The sequence below is a fragment of the Vigna umbellata genome, chromosome 8, assembly GCF_029865625.1.
Source record: "Vigna umbellata cultivar VRB3 chromosome 8, Vumbellata_1.0, whole genome shotgun sequence".
NCBI classification, from domain to species: Eukaryota; Viridiplantae; Streptophyta; class Magnoliopsida; order Fabales; family Fabaceae; genus Vigna; species Vigna umbellata.
This window is the reverse complement of record NC_142172.1, coordinates 39693209-39708170: the sequence shown is the minus strand read 5'-3', so window position 1 is coordinate 39708170 and position 14962 is coordinate 39693209. Positions and strand designations below refer to the sequence as shown.

At 28.5% G+C, this 14962-nt stretch overlaps 1 protein-coding gene across 2 annotated transcripts; it reads left to right on the top strand.

Annotated features, from left to right (window-relative positions):
• Positions 1–626: 626 nt before the first annotated feature.
• Positions 627–8186, top strand: EMB1144 (chorismate synthase, putative / 5-enolpyruvylshikimate-3-phosphate phospholyase). 2 transcript variants are annotated; one of them, XM_088096744.1, is made up of 13 exons: positions 627–1030; positions 1728–1878; positions 2052–2128; positions 2214–2272; positions 2369–2452; positions 2546–2638; positions 3837–3917; positions 4711–4842; positions 6551–6653; positions 6757–6851; positions 6959–7024; positions 7259–7343; positions 7670–8186. In XM_088096744.1, the coding sequence occupies exons 1-13, from the start codon at positions 895–897 to the stop codon at positions 7813–7815; spliced, it is 1308 nt and encodes a 435-aa protein (XP_087952870.1). In that variant the 5' UTR covers positions 627–894; the 3' UTR covers positions 7816–8186. The 2 variants fall into 2 exon arrangements, with proteins under 2 accessions (XP_087952870.1, XP_087952869.1); XM_088096743.1 differs by lacking the exons at positions 627–1030; positions 1728–1878; positions 2052–2128; positions 2214–2272; positions 2369–2452 and having other exon boundaries at positions 2528–2638; positions 7670–7829; positions 7958–8186.
• The last annotated feature ends 6776 nt before the right edge of the window (positions 8187–14962 follow it).

The following is a 14962-nucleotide window of genomic DNA, read 5'->3' as shown; positions in this document are numbered from 1 at the left end:
TATTAAGCAAAATTCTATTACTTAAAAAAAATATATCATAAAACATTATACAACAACCTAAAAACATCCAAAAAAAACTTACCAAAAACTTGTTCCATCTGTTTTAACGTCCCTTACAACTTTAAAACGTAAGTTAATTAACATTACTCTAATGTTTCAAAAATCAGACATCACTAATCTAGTTTAAAATTGGTTATCCGAAATCTAAGAATAATAAATGATCATCATAATCCAAATCACAGCATATTAATTTCAAAAATAACTTTGAACCATCAATATATAATGTACTTTAACCATAGATTTCAAAACCCAACCAATCAAAGTATTCATAAATAAAATATTAATATTAATTATATACAAATTGTTGTTCCAAATTCAAAATCTATAATATCAAGTTAATTTGTGATCTATAATCATCACAATTTTCTTAATTTTCAATTCGAGAATCAAAGTTCATACCAAATCTAAAATGAACTTAAAATAGTAAATTTATCGTTTTCTATTTATTTACTTTGGAAGCCCACTTTTTCTATTTCTTAAAAATATATTCTTAAATAATTCATAGCCTAACTGATAAATTGTAATTGTAATTAATAACTAGGAAGGGCGAAGTAAGTAGCAATGCTGTACCAAACACTAGAGATGGACATAGGCGGGTCCGTACCCGCACACCAAACACGATATCGAAGAGCGAAGGGTGGTGGGTAGGTGGTGGCCACTTGCATTTCTCACCTTTCATAATTACACCCACTGCCACCAAACCAAACCATACACCAACCTCCTTTTTTCCTCAACTCAACAACCAAACTTGATAGGATCACATCATATCACTGTGATTGCTTTTGTTCCTCATTCAATCTAATTTTCTGTGGCGTGTTACGAATTCCAGTTTCAATGGCGTCTTCTCTCTCCACCAAACCATTCTCAACCGACGCTCTCTCCGCCTTCGCTTCTCTCAATTCCGATCTCCGATCTCTCTCCCCCGGTTACCTCCGACTCTCGCTCCGTCCTCGTCTTCCCAAGAGACTCCGTCAGTCCTCTCTCTCTGTCCATTAATAGTTTCATTTTCTACTAATTCTTAGTTTTGCGTTTTTTTTTTCTTCGCTTATATTTTAATTCTTATTGTTTTACGTGATCACTCGGAGTTAATTTTCAGATAAATCAGCTACTAGAATCTGCTCCTCGTTTTTTTTTTCGTGTTTCTCTTTTTTGTTCGTTCATTTGCTTAGCTGAATCGATTTTATCTGCTGTATATTTCAAATCGTTCGCTGAATTCGTGCATCTAGGTTTCTGGTATCGGTTGTAACTTGTTGCAAGGAATGCGGTGTGACATTGTTATTAAGTAATTCGTGTAAGAATTTCTGAAACAAATCGTTTTAAATGAAATTGGATGTCACACTTCTCAAATCTCCGTCGTTTGTCTTGCATACCTTCTGGTGCCGCTGCTATTTAATTTCTATGTTCACAAGTTCATGTAGGTGTAGTCTGAATTTTCTTTTGTTTTATATCTTCTTTTAGCTGCTAGGAACTAATATTTCTTAAACCATGTTTTTTTTTTCGGTTTTCATTATAATTTCAAATTCAATAAATAAGTAGGATTGGAGTATACGAGAAACGCAACGAATTAAGGATATGGTTGGTTCCGAAGCCAGTTACATTACATGTTAAGAATTCTAAAGTAACAGAGGGATGGTTTTTAACTTTCTTAGAGTGTTGACCTATTACAGAGATACAGGCGGCTGGGAGTACATATGGGAATCACTTTCGTGTGACTACATACGGAGAGTCTCATGGAGGAGGTGTTGGCTGTGTCATCGATGGATGTCCTCCTCGTATACCTCTCTCTGAAGCAGATATGCAAGTGGATCTTGACAGAAGGTACCTGTCTCTTAAATCATCTATTTATCTTTGAACCACTACGCTTTGGTGTTTGGATTGAAAATCTGTGCTAAACTGCTAGTTAGGGAATATGACATTTATGAATGATAGGTAGTGGTTGCTTCTGATGCAACATCTCTTCAAAAAATAATTGCGTGATTTCTCATGTATAGGAGGCCAGGTCAGAGCCGAATTACTACTCCTAGAAAGGAGACTGATACATGTAAAATATTTTCAGGAGTCTCCGAAGGTGAATATTTCTTCCGATTATCTCTTAGCTTGGAAAATTGTATGTTTCATGAAAAAAGGTTTGAAGTACAATCTGTTAATTGCAGGACTTACCACTGGAACTCCAATTCATGTATTTGTACCCAATACTGATCAAAGAGGAAATGTGAGTATTTAAAGCTATAGTTTGTTTATGAAAAGCAAAGAAACTACTATCATAATTCAAGCTGATAAAATATTGTACTATGGGAAACTTTTTCAGGACTATAGTGAGATGTCATTAGCTTATAGGCCTTCCCATGCAGATGCCACCTATGACATGAAGTATGGTGTCAGATCAGTTCAGGTGCTGACTTTTCTATTGTAATGAGGCCAACATTTTTTTAATGGGATATGTATATGTAATAAGCTCATACATCTGAACTCTATTATGTTTAAGGGTGGTGGTAGATCTTCTGCAAGAGAAACAATTGGAAGGGTTGCTTCGGGTGCTGTTGCTAAGAAAATCCTTAAAGATTTTTCTGGAACTGAGGTATGTTACTTGTCTCGTGAGTTTATTCTTCTTAGTCCTTTTTGTTCTGTTTTATAACTGGCCAAGAAGGATATATATTTTAACTTAAGTACATCTTAGCCTTTCTATATCCATGTTTGTATTGTAATTTTTACAAATTCACGGTTTTTGGTTATTTTATTTGCTTCTAGAACTGCATAAGCCACATATTGCTACAAGTTTTAGCCGTTAAAATTAATCATGATATAATTGCTCCAAAGTTAGAGGATGCACCCAGTGACCACCAAGACCCTTTCATATGAATTTAACCTTCTATGCAAAAATAAGCAGCATTCTATTTCTAAATTAGATTTATGCATAACGTGTGTTGGTGAGGCCTATTAGCTGCAGAAGTCATGTGTGCTAATCCTATTAAACACTGCTATTAAAGGGAAAGACTTGACTTTAAAGGACCTCTGGAGATGTAGATGAATGTGAAGAAGGAAGTTTTAATGATTTTGAGCTAGAAACCAAAAAGATTTAAAATAACACCAGAAGAATCCAAAGGGCTATCCCTTCCCCCTGGATCAGTTGTTGATTCACTTTGAAGTATAAAGGATTTCTGCTGAAACGAAAGTTCCAACTTCCAAGTAAACTTGGACCCTGAATGAAACAAAAGTTCTCAATGGTTATTTATGTACGGAAACCAGATGATAAAGGTGTTAAAAGCCTCTATGAAGGAAACATTCCTCACCCAAAATTCCTTCTAAAACGCAATATGACTATTATCTCCTAAATTTGAGGAAATGGTGATTACGAAGCGTGAACCTAAGTAATAAATGTCTAAATGACTAGTTTGAGTTGCAATGATCACTGAGACGACATCCTATTCATCTTGATTTCTATGTCATTTTCATTGAGTGCACATATACTCACCTGAGTTTGATGATTTTAAAGAAACTTACCCTGAGAAATGAACTTCCAAAGACTGACATTGATTGCATCGATCACTAAATTGGCATCCTATCCCTACTGATCATATGTAAGGTCAGCTTGCATCTGTCTGTTATGGCCTAACTTTGCCAGATCAATCTCTGTGTTCTGATTTTCTTTTTACAAAATGAAAATCTTTAGCCCCCAATGGATGGTTGATATAGATATAATAATGTACATACATGTAACAAGTTTTATTTGCCAATTCCTTAAGAAACATTGTAGCTAAAGGTTCCTTATTTTTCAGATTCTTGCATATGTCTCTCAAGTTCATAAAGTTGTTCTTCCAGAGGACGTTATTGATCATGACACTTTGATGCTTCATCAGGTATTAAAGTTAATATTCATTTATGCGTGTACTGGTGGCATAGTGCTTCCTTTGTAAAGCTGTTTGAAGTGAATGTCGTGTATTCTAAACATGGAGATGATTATCTGTTTTACTTTTTGTTTTCTTTAATGGATTTTGAATATATCCGGCTATCAAATATTTTTATTGAGCCTGCTTATTGGCAATGGAATACATTTTGCAATATATGTTTGTTGTTTGATTTAAACTGAAATTTCAACATCCTGAGCATTAACCATAAATATTGGTAAGGTAATGACTTTTACCATTACTAAGGAAATGGGTGATAAATACCTTTACCACCTCAAAGCCAAAGCTGAATTTCAGGTCAATAATATGCACATGCACATATATTAGTCTAGTGCATGAATACAATTGCATAATTAGTGCATGAATAGCTGATGATAAGTTATTGAGAGTTACATTTGAAATCTGTTTATTTTTTAACTAATAACTAAGAAAGTATTCATACTGTCCTGTAAGGATGGAATCTTCCAAATCGATTGCTTATTGTTATATCTTATATCGAGAATACTTTTTGTTGATGTTGCTATCGTTATCATATTTTTGCAATTCTGGAGCCAAATTCGTGGTTTGCCACTTTTATTGAACAGGTGCCATCATACTGTCATGTTCAGAATGCTGTCCTCCCATTTAATTGCTTATTGTTATAACTTATATTGAGATACCTTTTATTGATGTAATTATCATTATTTCACTCTTGCAATTAGAAGCTAAATTCCTGGTTTCCAATTTTTTTGTGGAAAATTTTCAGATTGAGAGTAACATTGTTCGATGTCCAGACCCTGAATATGCAGAGAAGATGATAGCTGCAATTGATGCTGTGCGAGTGAGAGGTGATTCTGTTGGTGGTGTTGTAACATGCATTGTTAGGAACTGTCCTCGTGTAAGTCTTTCCACCTGTCTCTATCAAGCTGAAATAATTTGGCAAGATAGCAAGTAGAGATAAAAGCCATAACAACTGCAAAGGTTTTTATTAGTAACTCAGCTATCACATGGTTAGTTGGCTTTAAATGGAAATACAACTACATGTTTTTTCTTGCTCGAGTACAGTGTTGCTAAGTATCGGGTTGTAGTGATGCAATATTAGTTTCTTAGTGCTTTTGTTTAATGGTCTCTTTGTTTTTTTATACTATTCACGTTTTTTCATTTTACTTACTAACTTGGGCTTCTTTACTTTTAAAATAAATCCGACATTAGCCTTTTCATTTCCAGGCCATGCAAACTTTGAGTATTATTCTATGACCTAAATTTCTTTCCTCTTACTCTTAGACATCAACCCTGCTCTTTCAAAACTCAAAACACTCAAACATTTTCTTTCAGTCTAGCAACACCTTAGTTTTTACTGGTAACAATACTCTTTTATAAATGTTTGTTTTCCCCTTTCTTAAATCTTCCCCTTGTTTCTTTAACCCTCTCCTTTTCCTTTTCTCCTTTTTTAACCGTGCCTTCTTCCAAATTTGAAGTTTTTGTTTTTGTTTTTCCGCTTCTTATTCTCTCTTATACAAAAAAATGTACCCACTATGTGATTTCTGCTATTTGCCCGTGACGCAATCCACTGTATGACAGTGGATTTTAAGCTTTTCACAATTTTCCACAATTTTCCACAATTTTCTATTGACAACTCTGCTTAACTATGTTTTTCTTCTTAATAGATTAATTCCAAATAAGCTCATATTAAGCATCGCTATGAACTTTTATATCTTAACTATACTGATATCCTAAAGCCCATCAATCCTTTGGTATCACATGAAAATTTAAAAGAAAGAAAAATGAATGAATACAAAGCCTTAATCAATTTTGGTTTTTGTTTCGTTTCTTTAGTTAAATCCCTGATTTGGTTAGAAATACATGTTTTTAGTCCCTGTCATTCCATTTGTTTTGTTAAGTGATGCTGAGGCATAATCAAGTTGTGCAACATGTCAATGATCCGTTTGTCGTTTCATATCATCACTTTAAGGGAGTAATTCTAATGATAGGTACTAAATGTGTATTTCAACAAAATCTGGGTCAAATGGTAATCATCTTCTAGGTAGCAAAACCAACGTTTATTAATTTTCTGGGAAGATATGAGGTATTTAAGCCTTTTTTTTCTCTTCTAAGAATATTCTAACTTCTCTCTTCTAAGAATATTTCTAACTTTAAGCTTTAACCCTACCTACCTGTAGCAGTGCTTAATGATAATAAATTAATCTAATAAACACACATGACATGAAATCTTGTGCAGAAAATGGTACAAAATTTTCCATTATTAGACTTTGAAAAGTTTTACTCTTTAGTCATCTACGAGTTTCAGAACTTCCCTTCCTTGCATAGTATAATTTGCTTTTACAAAAATTAAGTTGTAGCTCACGTCCATAAATATCAGATTGCTCCAAGGTATTTTGACCCGGTTGTATAATAATTTAATATTTAGCATGAGAGAGAACACTCTGCTTTGAAACCATGCTTGTTGTTTTGCAACTTTGATCTTCCTTAATATCTTGTAAGGCACCTCTTAGTTCTCATCCTAACACCTCGTAATTTTATTTATATTATTAGGTTTTTTCTATTAGTTTTCCACTTAGAATAAACATGACCTTATTATTTCTCAGGGTCTTGGTTCACCAGTGTTTGACAAACTTGAGGCGGAGTTGGCTAAAGCTGTTATGTCTTTGCCTGCAACCAAGGGTTTTCAGTTTGGTTCTGGGTTTGCAGGTAACCGAAACTTGCTTGTATTGTTGGTACCAATTTTACAACGTCGTTTCTTTGATAACTTGTGTCCGAGGTGTGTTCTAATGCCTTAATGAAATCATTATAGGCACCTTTTTGACTGGGAGTGAACACAATGATGAGTTCTATATAGATGAACATGGAAGGACAAGAACAAGAACAAATCGCTCTGGTGGGATACAGGTATTTGTGCTGTTCTATAATTACTAATTAGTTGTTTCTAGATGTGCACGATGATGGTCATGTCTCTCTATATTTGTTTTACTTAAATTATCTGTATTGACAATCAGGGTGGAATTTCCAATGGGGAAATCATTAATATGAGAATAGCTTTCAAGCCAACATCGACTATTGGAGTAAGTTTAATCTGTTCTTTTTCTATCTTCATCACTGTTCCATTCGTCCATTAAACACACACACTAGCCAATCTGATATGTTCGCGATATCTTTCACAGCAATTTTTCTTGTTAGATTATCTAGGATATTTTAAGTAACTTTAGTAATCTTTTAAGAGTGATTTTTGTATTTCATTATTTTTGTATTACCATGTGTATTTTATATTAATTGAACATGGTGTTGCACTTTTGCAGAAGAAGCAACATACTGTGACTCGGGATAAAAAGGAAACAGAGCTGATAGCCCGTGGTCGCCACGATCCTTGTGTTGTCCCAAGAGGTTGATAACCCTGCTTTTTTAGCTAGAATTCTATTTATATCATCTTTAATTCATTTTGGTAACTTCATCTCGAATATAATTCATCTAAGTTACTGAGAGGACAATCTTTAGAACTATTAACATTGAACTGAAGGGCAAGATAATTTGATACGCGACAACTTTTCCTTAAAAGACATCTAAATTTAATGTCAGAAAGAAAGGACGATTGAGTATTATGTGTGTGCATGATTTTCAATCATGACAACATTTCAAGTTTTTAACTCTTGCTTGAATTTTAATGACTAGAAAATAAAATCTCTGAAAATTTTGTTGGATTGGGCTTGCAGCTGTACCCATGGTAGAGGCAGTGGTAGCTTTGGTTCTTGTGGACCAGTTGATGGCACAATATGCTCAGTGTAATCTGTTTCCCGTAAACTCAGATTTGCAAGAACCCATGGTGCCCGTTTTAGAGCCAGAAGAAGTACCATTCTGAAGAATATGAATCGGGTACATAAATCAGTATTTGTCTGCCTTCTGGCTATAGTGTTTAGTTGACGGTTAATTCATTTTGATGAAAGTTCTAGTTTCCTCTTTTGAGGATCCGTCTCCTAATCTGCATGTTCACCTTCTGGCAGCTATTTTGGCGAATGGAATCTATCTTCTTGTATTAGTGTAAGTTAATCTGTGTCTTTTTATTTTCTCCTTTTTCATTTCGAGGGTAATATCGTTTCTAGAAAACCTGGTCGCAAAAGCACCGAGATGTATCCTTGAAGTGAATTGGAATTATATACTGAGAAATGTAACAGTTTTTGGTCTAGCAAGTGTTGCTATGCATTTCAATAAATGAAAGCTTTGGGAAGTTTAGCTGGCTGTTCATAATATATTATGCATTGTTATTGCGAATTACAATTTCAATTCTATACTTTTATGCGTTACTTTGTGCTTGTTAATATGTTACTTCACAATTTTATGGCGAAATTTTACAGTAGCGGTGACAGATTCCTGAACTTGTTAAAATATAATCTGGACACGATACTTAACTTATTTGGTATGTAAGAAGTAGAAATTCACCGTAAGTGCGTACCACTACAAATTACCACCCTCAATCATAAAATATCACAATACAGTCGACTCAAATTTACAAAAAGTGACCTTTTTCATTCACGCTGTTTGGAATATGGACATGAATAGTGACACAGAAGGTTTCAGTCATTCTTTTTGTATCCGTACATATATTTGAACATTGCGTTCTCTATTAATTTTTTTTCCACTAAGAACAATTTTTATAAATGAAATAATAGTTAATGTAGGTAGGAAATTATTTAACATTTTGAAATAATCATTCTGAAATGTAAACAAAATGATTTTCTAACAACCAAAAGTCTTTTTAAATGAAAATAATAATAATAATAACATTTTAGCCATGAAATTATTTCAATACAAATAAAACGGAGGTAGAGATATCTTTCAGGTAGGGCTAGGGTGATGCTCACATCTTTTTGGTAAGAAAGTTTGCAAGATATTTTTAATGATTTTTTTTAAAATAGTAGTTAACATGCTTGGAAATTAAAAGTTAAATAGGATATAGTGTAGTTTTATCCATGGAGAGAAGGAAACATATAGTTTTAATATGTAAAGGACAATTTAATAGATCTTTCAAAAATAAAGTGCATTTTACTCTTTTAAACATTATAAAAATTTAAAATTGAATGAATGATCTACGTATATTCAGCTTTACATCCATTTTGTTTCTTAACAGAGGAGCACGAACAATATTAGAAATCCAATCATGGTTAGTAAAGGTAAATTGAGAACGCAACCAAACTTATTTTAGAAATCCATTTCGTCCTCTATGGGTTTTACCGTTCACTTTAACTTAGGGTAATTGTTTAAAAAATAGTACTTTATTTAGTCACAATTCCGAAAAAACACTTTTTATTTTAACATACTAGTTATAATTTCTGCTTTTCTATGTAAAAACACTCAAAATAGCTTCTGCAAATAATCAGACATATTATTAAACAATGCATTTTGACTTTTCTTAAAAGAGTTTAAACAAACACATTAAACTAGGATACACAATTTAGAGATTTTTTTTTCTTATCAACACACAAGTGATACTCTGAGTATCTCACTCTTGTCAATTACTTATGAAACATTTTTAACATCTTGTTATCTCTTTCGTTTTTATTAAGTAAAAAAATAAAGGAAAAATCTCTCAACTATTATAAACTGCTTTTCTTTTACCATTATTTTTTCTGTACCTGTTATTTTAACTACTTGTCGTTTTCAAGTTGTTTTTTCGCCTTATTCTAAATTAAATTCAAAGAACTTTTTTTAAAAAATTGGTTAAAATTTTAAAAATGGTATTACTTCATAATTTAAATCGTTCATTGTAAATTTAAAATATAACTTATATATTTAAAAATTATATATATATATATATATATATATATATATATATTATATATATATATATTGCATAATAAAATGTATGTGTTAAAATTATTTTCTAATTATATGTAAAAAAACCATTTCATGTAAGGTACACTTTACAGTGCCAACGGTTCCATATACATATGTATTTTTTTAGTCTTAATAGTTTTCTTGATTCATAGAAATTGAACACACAAAAATTTAATATAATTTACACACCATGCTAAACCAATTAAGCTGTATTCCCCTAACATAATTTTGTCTATTAATTTTACAAGTATAAATTTATTATAGACTTAAGTTTAACAAAATATGTAAGTTTATATTTTATTGTCTGAAAATCGATAATAATAATATTTAAAACATTTAATAGTTATGCATTATTATTATAAAACTTTCATAGTATTAGCTAATAAAATTAATTTAACAAGATTTCTAAGATAAATAATTGTAAAAAATAAAAATCAGCACCGCTTGCGAATAGATATATTATTTATTCTTTTTTCCCATTTTGAAATTCTTCAAATATTCGTGGGAATTTGAAGACAAAGAATGGGAGAATATCCTAATTTCAGCATGAATCTATGAAATCACATACAAGTGTCTTAGTCAAATAATAAATAATTAGTATAATCATTTGGGTTAAAATTTGATTAAGACTAAGTATTCAAACTTTGTCAGTCCTGAAAGGTAAGCCGATCTAATATAGCATAGGTTGTTAAAGTATCTTAGTTGGTTTGTCTTTAATTAGATATCATCATATTTGAATATTTTTCTCGCAAAGTGATATCTACTTTATAAGGAAAGAGTGATTTTAAATTTTAAATATTTCTAAAATTTCATAACTAAATAATTTATATAATTATAAAATAAGTATTTTTACTTTTTTCTCAAAAATAAAAGGAATAAGTTATGAAAACTTGTGTCTGATTGATGAATTTTAGGAAAATAATTTACTTTCAAAACTAATTTAAAATATTAATTAAGAATTTATGAGAGTAGTTTTACTATGTACAATTGGATAATTTAAGTTTTACCAAAATAAAAATAAAAACAAGAAATTATCTATATTTTATCTTGTTTTATTTATTATATTGTCTCTTCAAGTTTATTTTGATTTAGTAAATCTATTTAACTTAGTTTGTTGTAGACTCAACTAATGTTTAAATATCATCAATTTAATATTATTTTGTTAACTATTGTTTTAGTTTAAAATAAAACTAATTATTTTTTACCATTATTTTCAAAGTTATTTTTTTATATAGATAGGTGTTAACGTTAATTATATTTTATTTTATCAATAATCTTAAGGTTTATTAATGTAAAGCATAATTATTTTAATCAACATTGACAATATTATTTTTAATTGACGTTATTTAAAATATTTTTTTTATCAATATTTATAAAAACAAATAAGCTATGATTAGTTTTATTTTATCCATATTAAATAAATTTATCGATCAATGTTGATATGATTTCTTTTAATGTTAATTATAATATTTATTAATATTAATAAGATTATTTATTGTATTTCATGTAACCATTTTTTGTCAAGTAATTGGTATGAATTAATATCTATTTAATATTTCTGATATATATATATATATATATATATATATATATATATATATATATATATATATATATATATATATATTTATAGGAATGTCAATTCATTTTTTTATTTAAAGTTTATAATAATTACTTTTTATCTATAAGTACATAATGATATTTTTTATATTTAGTAATAATTTAAAATAATGTCACATAAAAAGTGTTAGTTTTATTGTAAACGAAACATATATAATATGTGGTACGTGATAAATGTTTTAAATAATGACTATTTGAAAAAATAGAACATCAAATAAAATATGAGTTCAATTTATATATAAAGAGTTAACTTTATTTTCAATTTAAATTTTAAAATATGATACTCAATTTTGTTATCTTTATTTAGGATTTAAATTCACATACCTTTTAACATATGTGTGGAAGTCGATAATATTTTATAAACTCATTCTATACCACAATCCTTTAGGATCGTAATTATGAAAAAACCCAAAGACACTACTTAATAATAACATTCATGTCAAAATTTATATATCCATCTTAAAATTTTCTTATAGTAAAAAAAAAAACCATTACTCCTTTTTAAAATTTAATTAAAATCCAATTCTCAACTATCATGAGAAATCTTTAAAATCTTAATTATTGCGCAATCAAATCTCTTAAAAAGTATAAAACGAATAAGAATTATAAAGCTTAATTAAGGAAATCTAATTAAAACGTTAAAAGAAATACTACAAAAATTGAATATCCTAGATAAGTTTTCTAAAAAACTCTTAACTTTAAAGAAATTTAAATTCTTCAAATTTAAGTTTTTTAAAATTTATAAAATTTTCTATTAAAAAAAACAAATTATATAATAAAAAACTTGCTTAAGATGTGTGCCATTTGGTTTGGGGTTGTGTGTCTAATGCTCCCCCAGACCTTATCCCTTACATATATGTTTTGCACAACATTGCATTTTAATATGTTAAATATTATAAGATAAACATCAGTAGACTAATATTTAAGAAACAAATAATTATAGTTATCCAAAATATAATCATAGCTCAATTTTTATTTTCTCTTCTGTTTATATTATTTAAGGTGATTATCGTACAAGAAAAAAACAACACAATAAATATTTCACATAATAGAAATTGAATTAGGATTTTATAAAAGTCATACATAAAAACAAAACATATTACAATTAAAGACTTTAAATAATATTTATTTATCTAAATACATGTATTATGTTAGATTCTTCTGAAAAATTATGCATGATAGTCTTTACTGTTGTTCAGAGTTTTATCAGTAAATTCATCCTATTACTTATAATATTAGTTCCTTATCATTTTTTATCAAGATAAAACTCATATACTAAGACTTTATACTTCTTTCAAATGAATCTATGATTATTAGAGCGTCCCAATAATTTATAATATTGAATTCTCGTATTAATGGATATACTAAAAAAAAACTCAAATAATATTCTTTATATCAGTATCATTCATTTTTAGACAAATCAAATATACAAATTTATCTTAACATCTTATAACATTACATTAAACAACACAAGAGTAACTTTACATTGAAATGAATGAACAGTTTCACTAGTCCAAAACAATTACTAACTCAACAAGTAGTATTGAAAATCCACTCATCCAACAACTACAAATCTAACTTAGAATACTAACACTAAAATTCATAAATGTATCTAAAATCACTATTTAATATAAAAAAAATATTGTACAATAAATATTCATTTTAATATTTATAATTTAGTAAACATCAAGTTTGTCTTCTAATTCTCGTAACATAATAATTCTCGTAACATTTTCAGTTATAGGAGAAAAATTTATTGAACACTTAAATTTTTGCACTCTTATCCTATATCATACTTAATAAAAAATATTTTTAATTTTATAGGTGATTTTTCTTAAATTGTTATATATTTTAAAAAAATATGATATGATTGGTGTTAGATAAGTCTGCACATGAATTAGTGTTTATCTACTCTTAATTATAATAATAAAAGCTAAATATATCAAACAAATGGGTTATTTTGATAAAGATAAAAATCATATAAAATAAATATATTATTATTATGATTTTATAAAGGAGTTAAGGCACGAATATTAAATATTATTATATTGTTTTTTTCTTTCCGTCTTAAATTCTTTATTTATAATGAATTATTTGTCTAGAGATTTAGGATTAAATCTCCTATTGATTGAGATTCGATTTTTTTTGTCTTGTTAACCCGTATCTTAAGAGCATTGCTCAATAATAATTCTTAATGTTGTGTTACTTAAAGAAAAAAAGTTAATAAATATTATATAATTGTAATTAATAATTTATTTGATTTACATAAAAAAATTAAAAGATATTTTTATCTTTATTAATATATCATATGAATTTATATTATTTTAATTAATAGAGTTAGTTATTTTGAATTTCAACATAAAATAAAATACAGTGAAATCTATCCAAACAATGTTATTTTTAATTTATATTATTTTAATTAATTATTCTCTCTTTTTTTAATTGGTTACTTTCTTTTGGAATTATAAATACTTAAAAGAACATAGTTAATCTTAAAGGAATATCTCCGAAATCTATCCAAACAATGTATCAGTCATTATCTTTCAATCGCATTCAACAATTGATGATAACTAACAACCAATAATGTTTAGCAAAAGAAATAGACATAATAAAGAAATTAAATAAAATTGAATTTCATCACAAATATAATTGCTTTGAAATTGTAGTTTTGGTTTCTAGCCACGATGATGACTCATATAGACGACAGGTTATAGTTTGTGATACGTCGTATTTGCTTGATTTGACTTTAATACACATTTGAACTACTTTACTTTATCATAATCTCTTTTAATCTTTCATAATAATATTCTTGCTCAATTTATGTTAGTTCCCTGTTTGATCGATTTGAGATTGCTATATTCACCCTATACTGTGTTTATCTTTTTGGAACTTTATCAATTCTTCATTAAATTTAGTCACGTGTCACATTTCAATCATTAATGTTTGTTTTTTAACTAATCTGGTCGTTGAAACTGAAGGATCTGAATGGAATATATGATTAGATATACCTAATGACAGCTTTATTTATTTAGTGAAATTATACGACTATTTTATTTTATTTATTGAAATTATCTATAACTAAACCATTCCTTTCTTAATGCTTAGGTTAATGGGACCTCTCTTTTCATTAAAATAAGACCAAAACAATTTATTTTATAAAAGTAAATGTAAATAAATAACCTTCCAATAGCTTATCAAATAAAAATAACCCCAATGTTCTTTTCTTAAGAGATATATATTTATTATTAACTGTAATATAATATTTTCTTTTTATAATTTCAATCTATCAAATTATAAATTACTTTTTATAATGTAACTAATCTTGTTGTCATCATTAAAAATGACAACACTTACCTGTCTTGGTATTATTAGTTGAGTGTCAGCGTAAATTTATGTTTGTAAATTTTTAATAGTCATGAACTTTTAAATAAGATTATTAAAATTAATTATTGAAAATATAATCTTGAAGTATAATAAAAGAATAACTTAACGAAATATTAATATAATTAAAATTAGTTTATGTAAAGAGTTATTTCAAATGAGATGTACAAGAG

Coding starts and splice junctions, on each gene's coding strand:
- EMB1144 (XM_088096744.1), top strand. CDS start 895: ATGGCGTCTTCTCTCTCCACCAAACCATTCTCAACCGACGCTCTCTCC. Junction 1,879..2,051: donor CAAGTGGATCTTGACAGAAG/GTACCTGTCTCT, acceptor TCTCATGTATAG/GAGGCCAGGTCAGAGCCGAA. Junction 3,918..4,710: donor ACACTTTGATGCTTCATCAG/GTATTAAAGTTA, acceptor GAAAATTTTCAG/ATTGAGAGTAACATTGTTCG.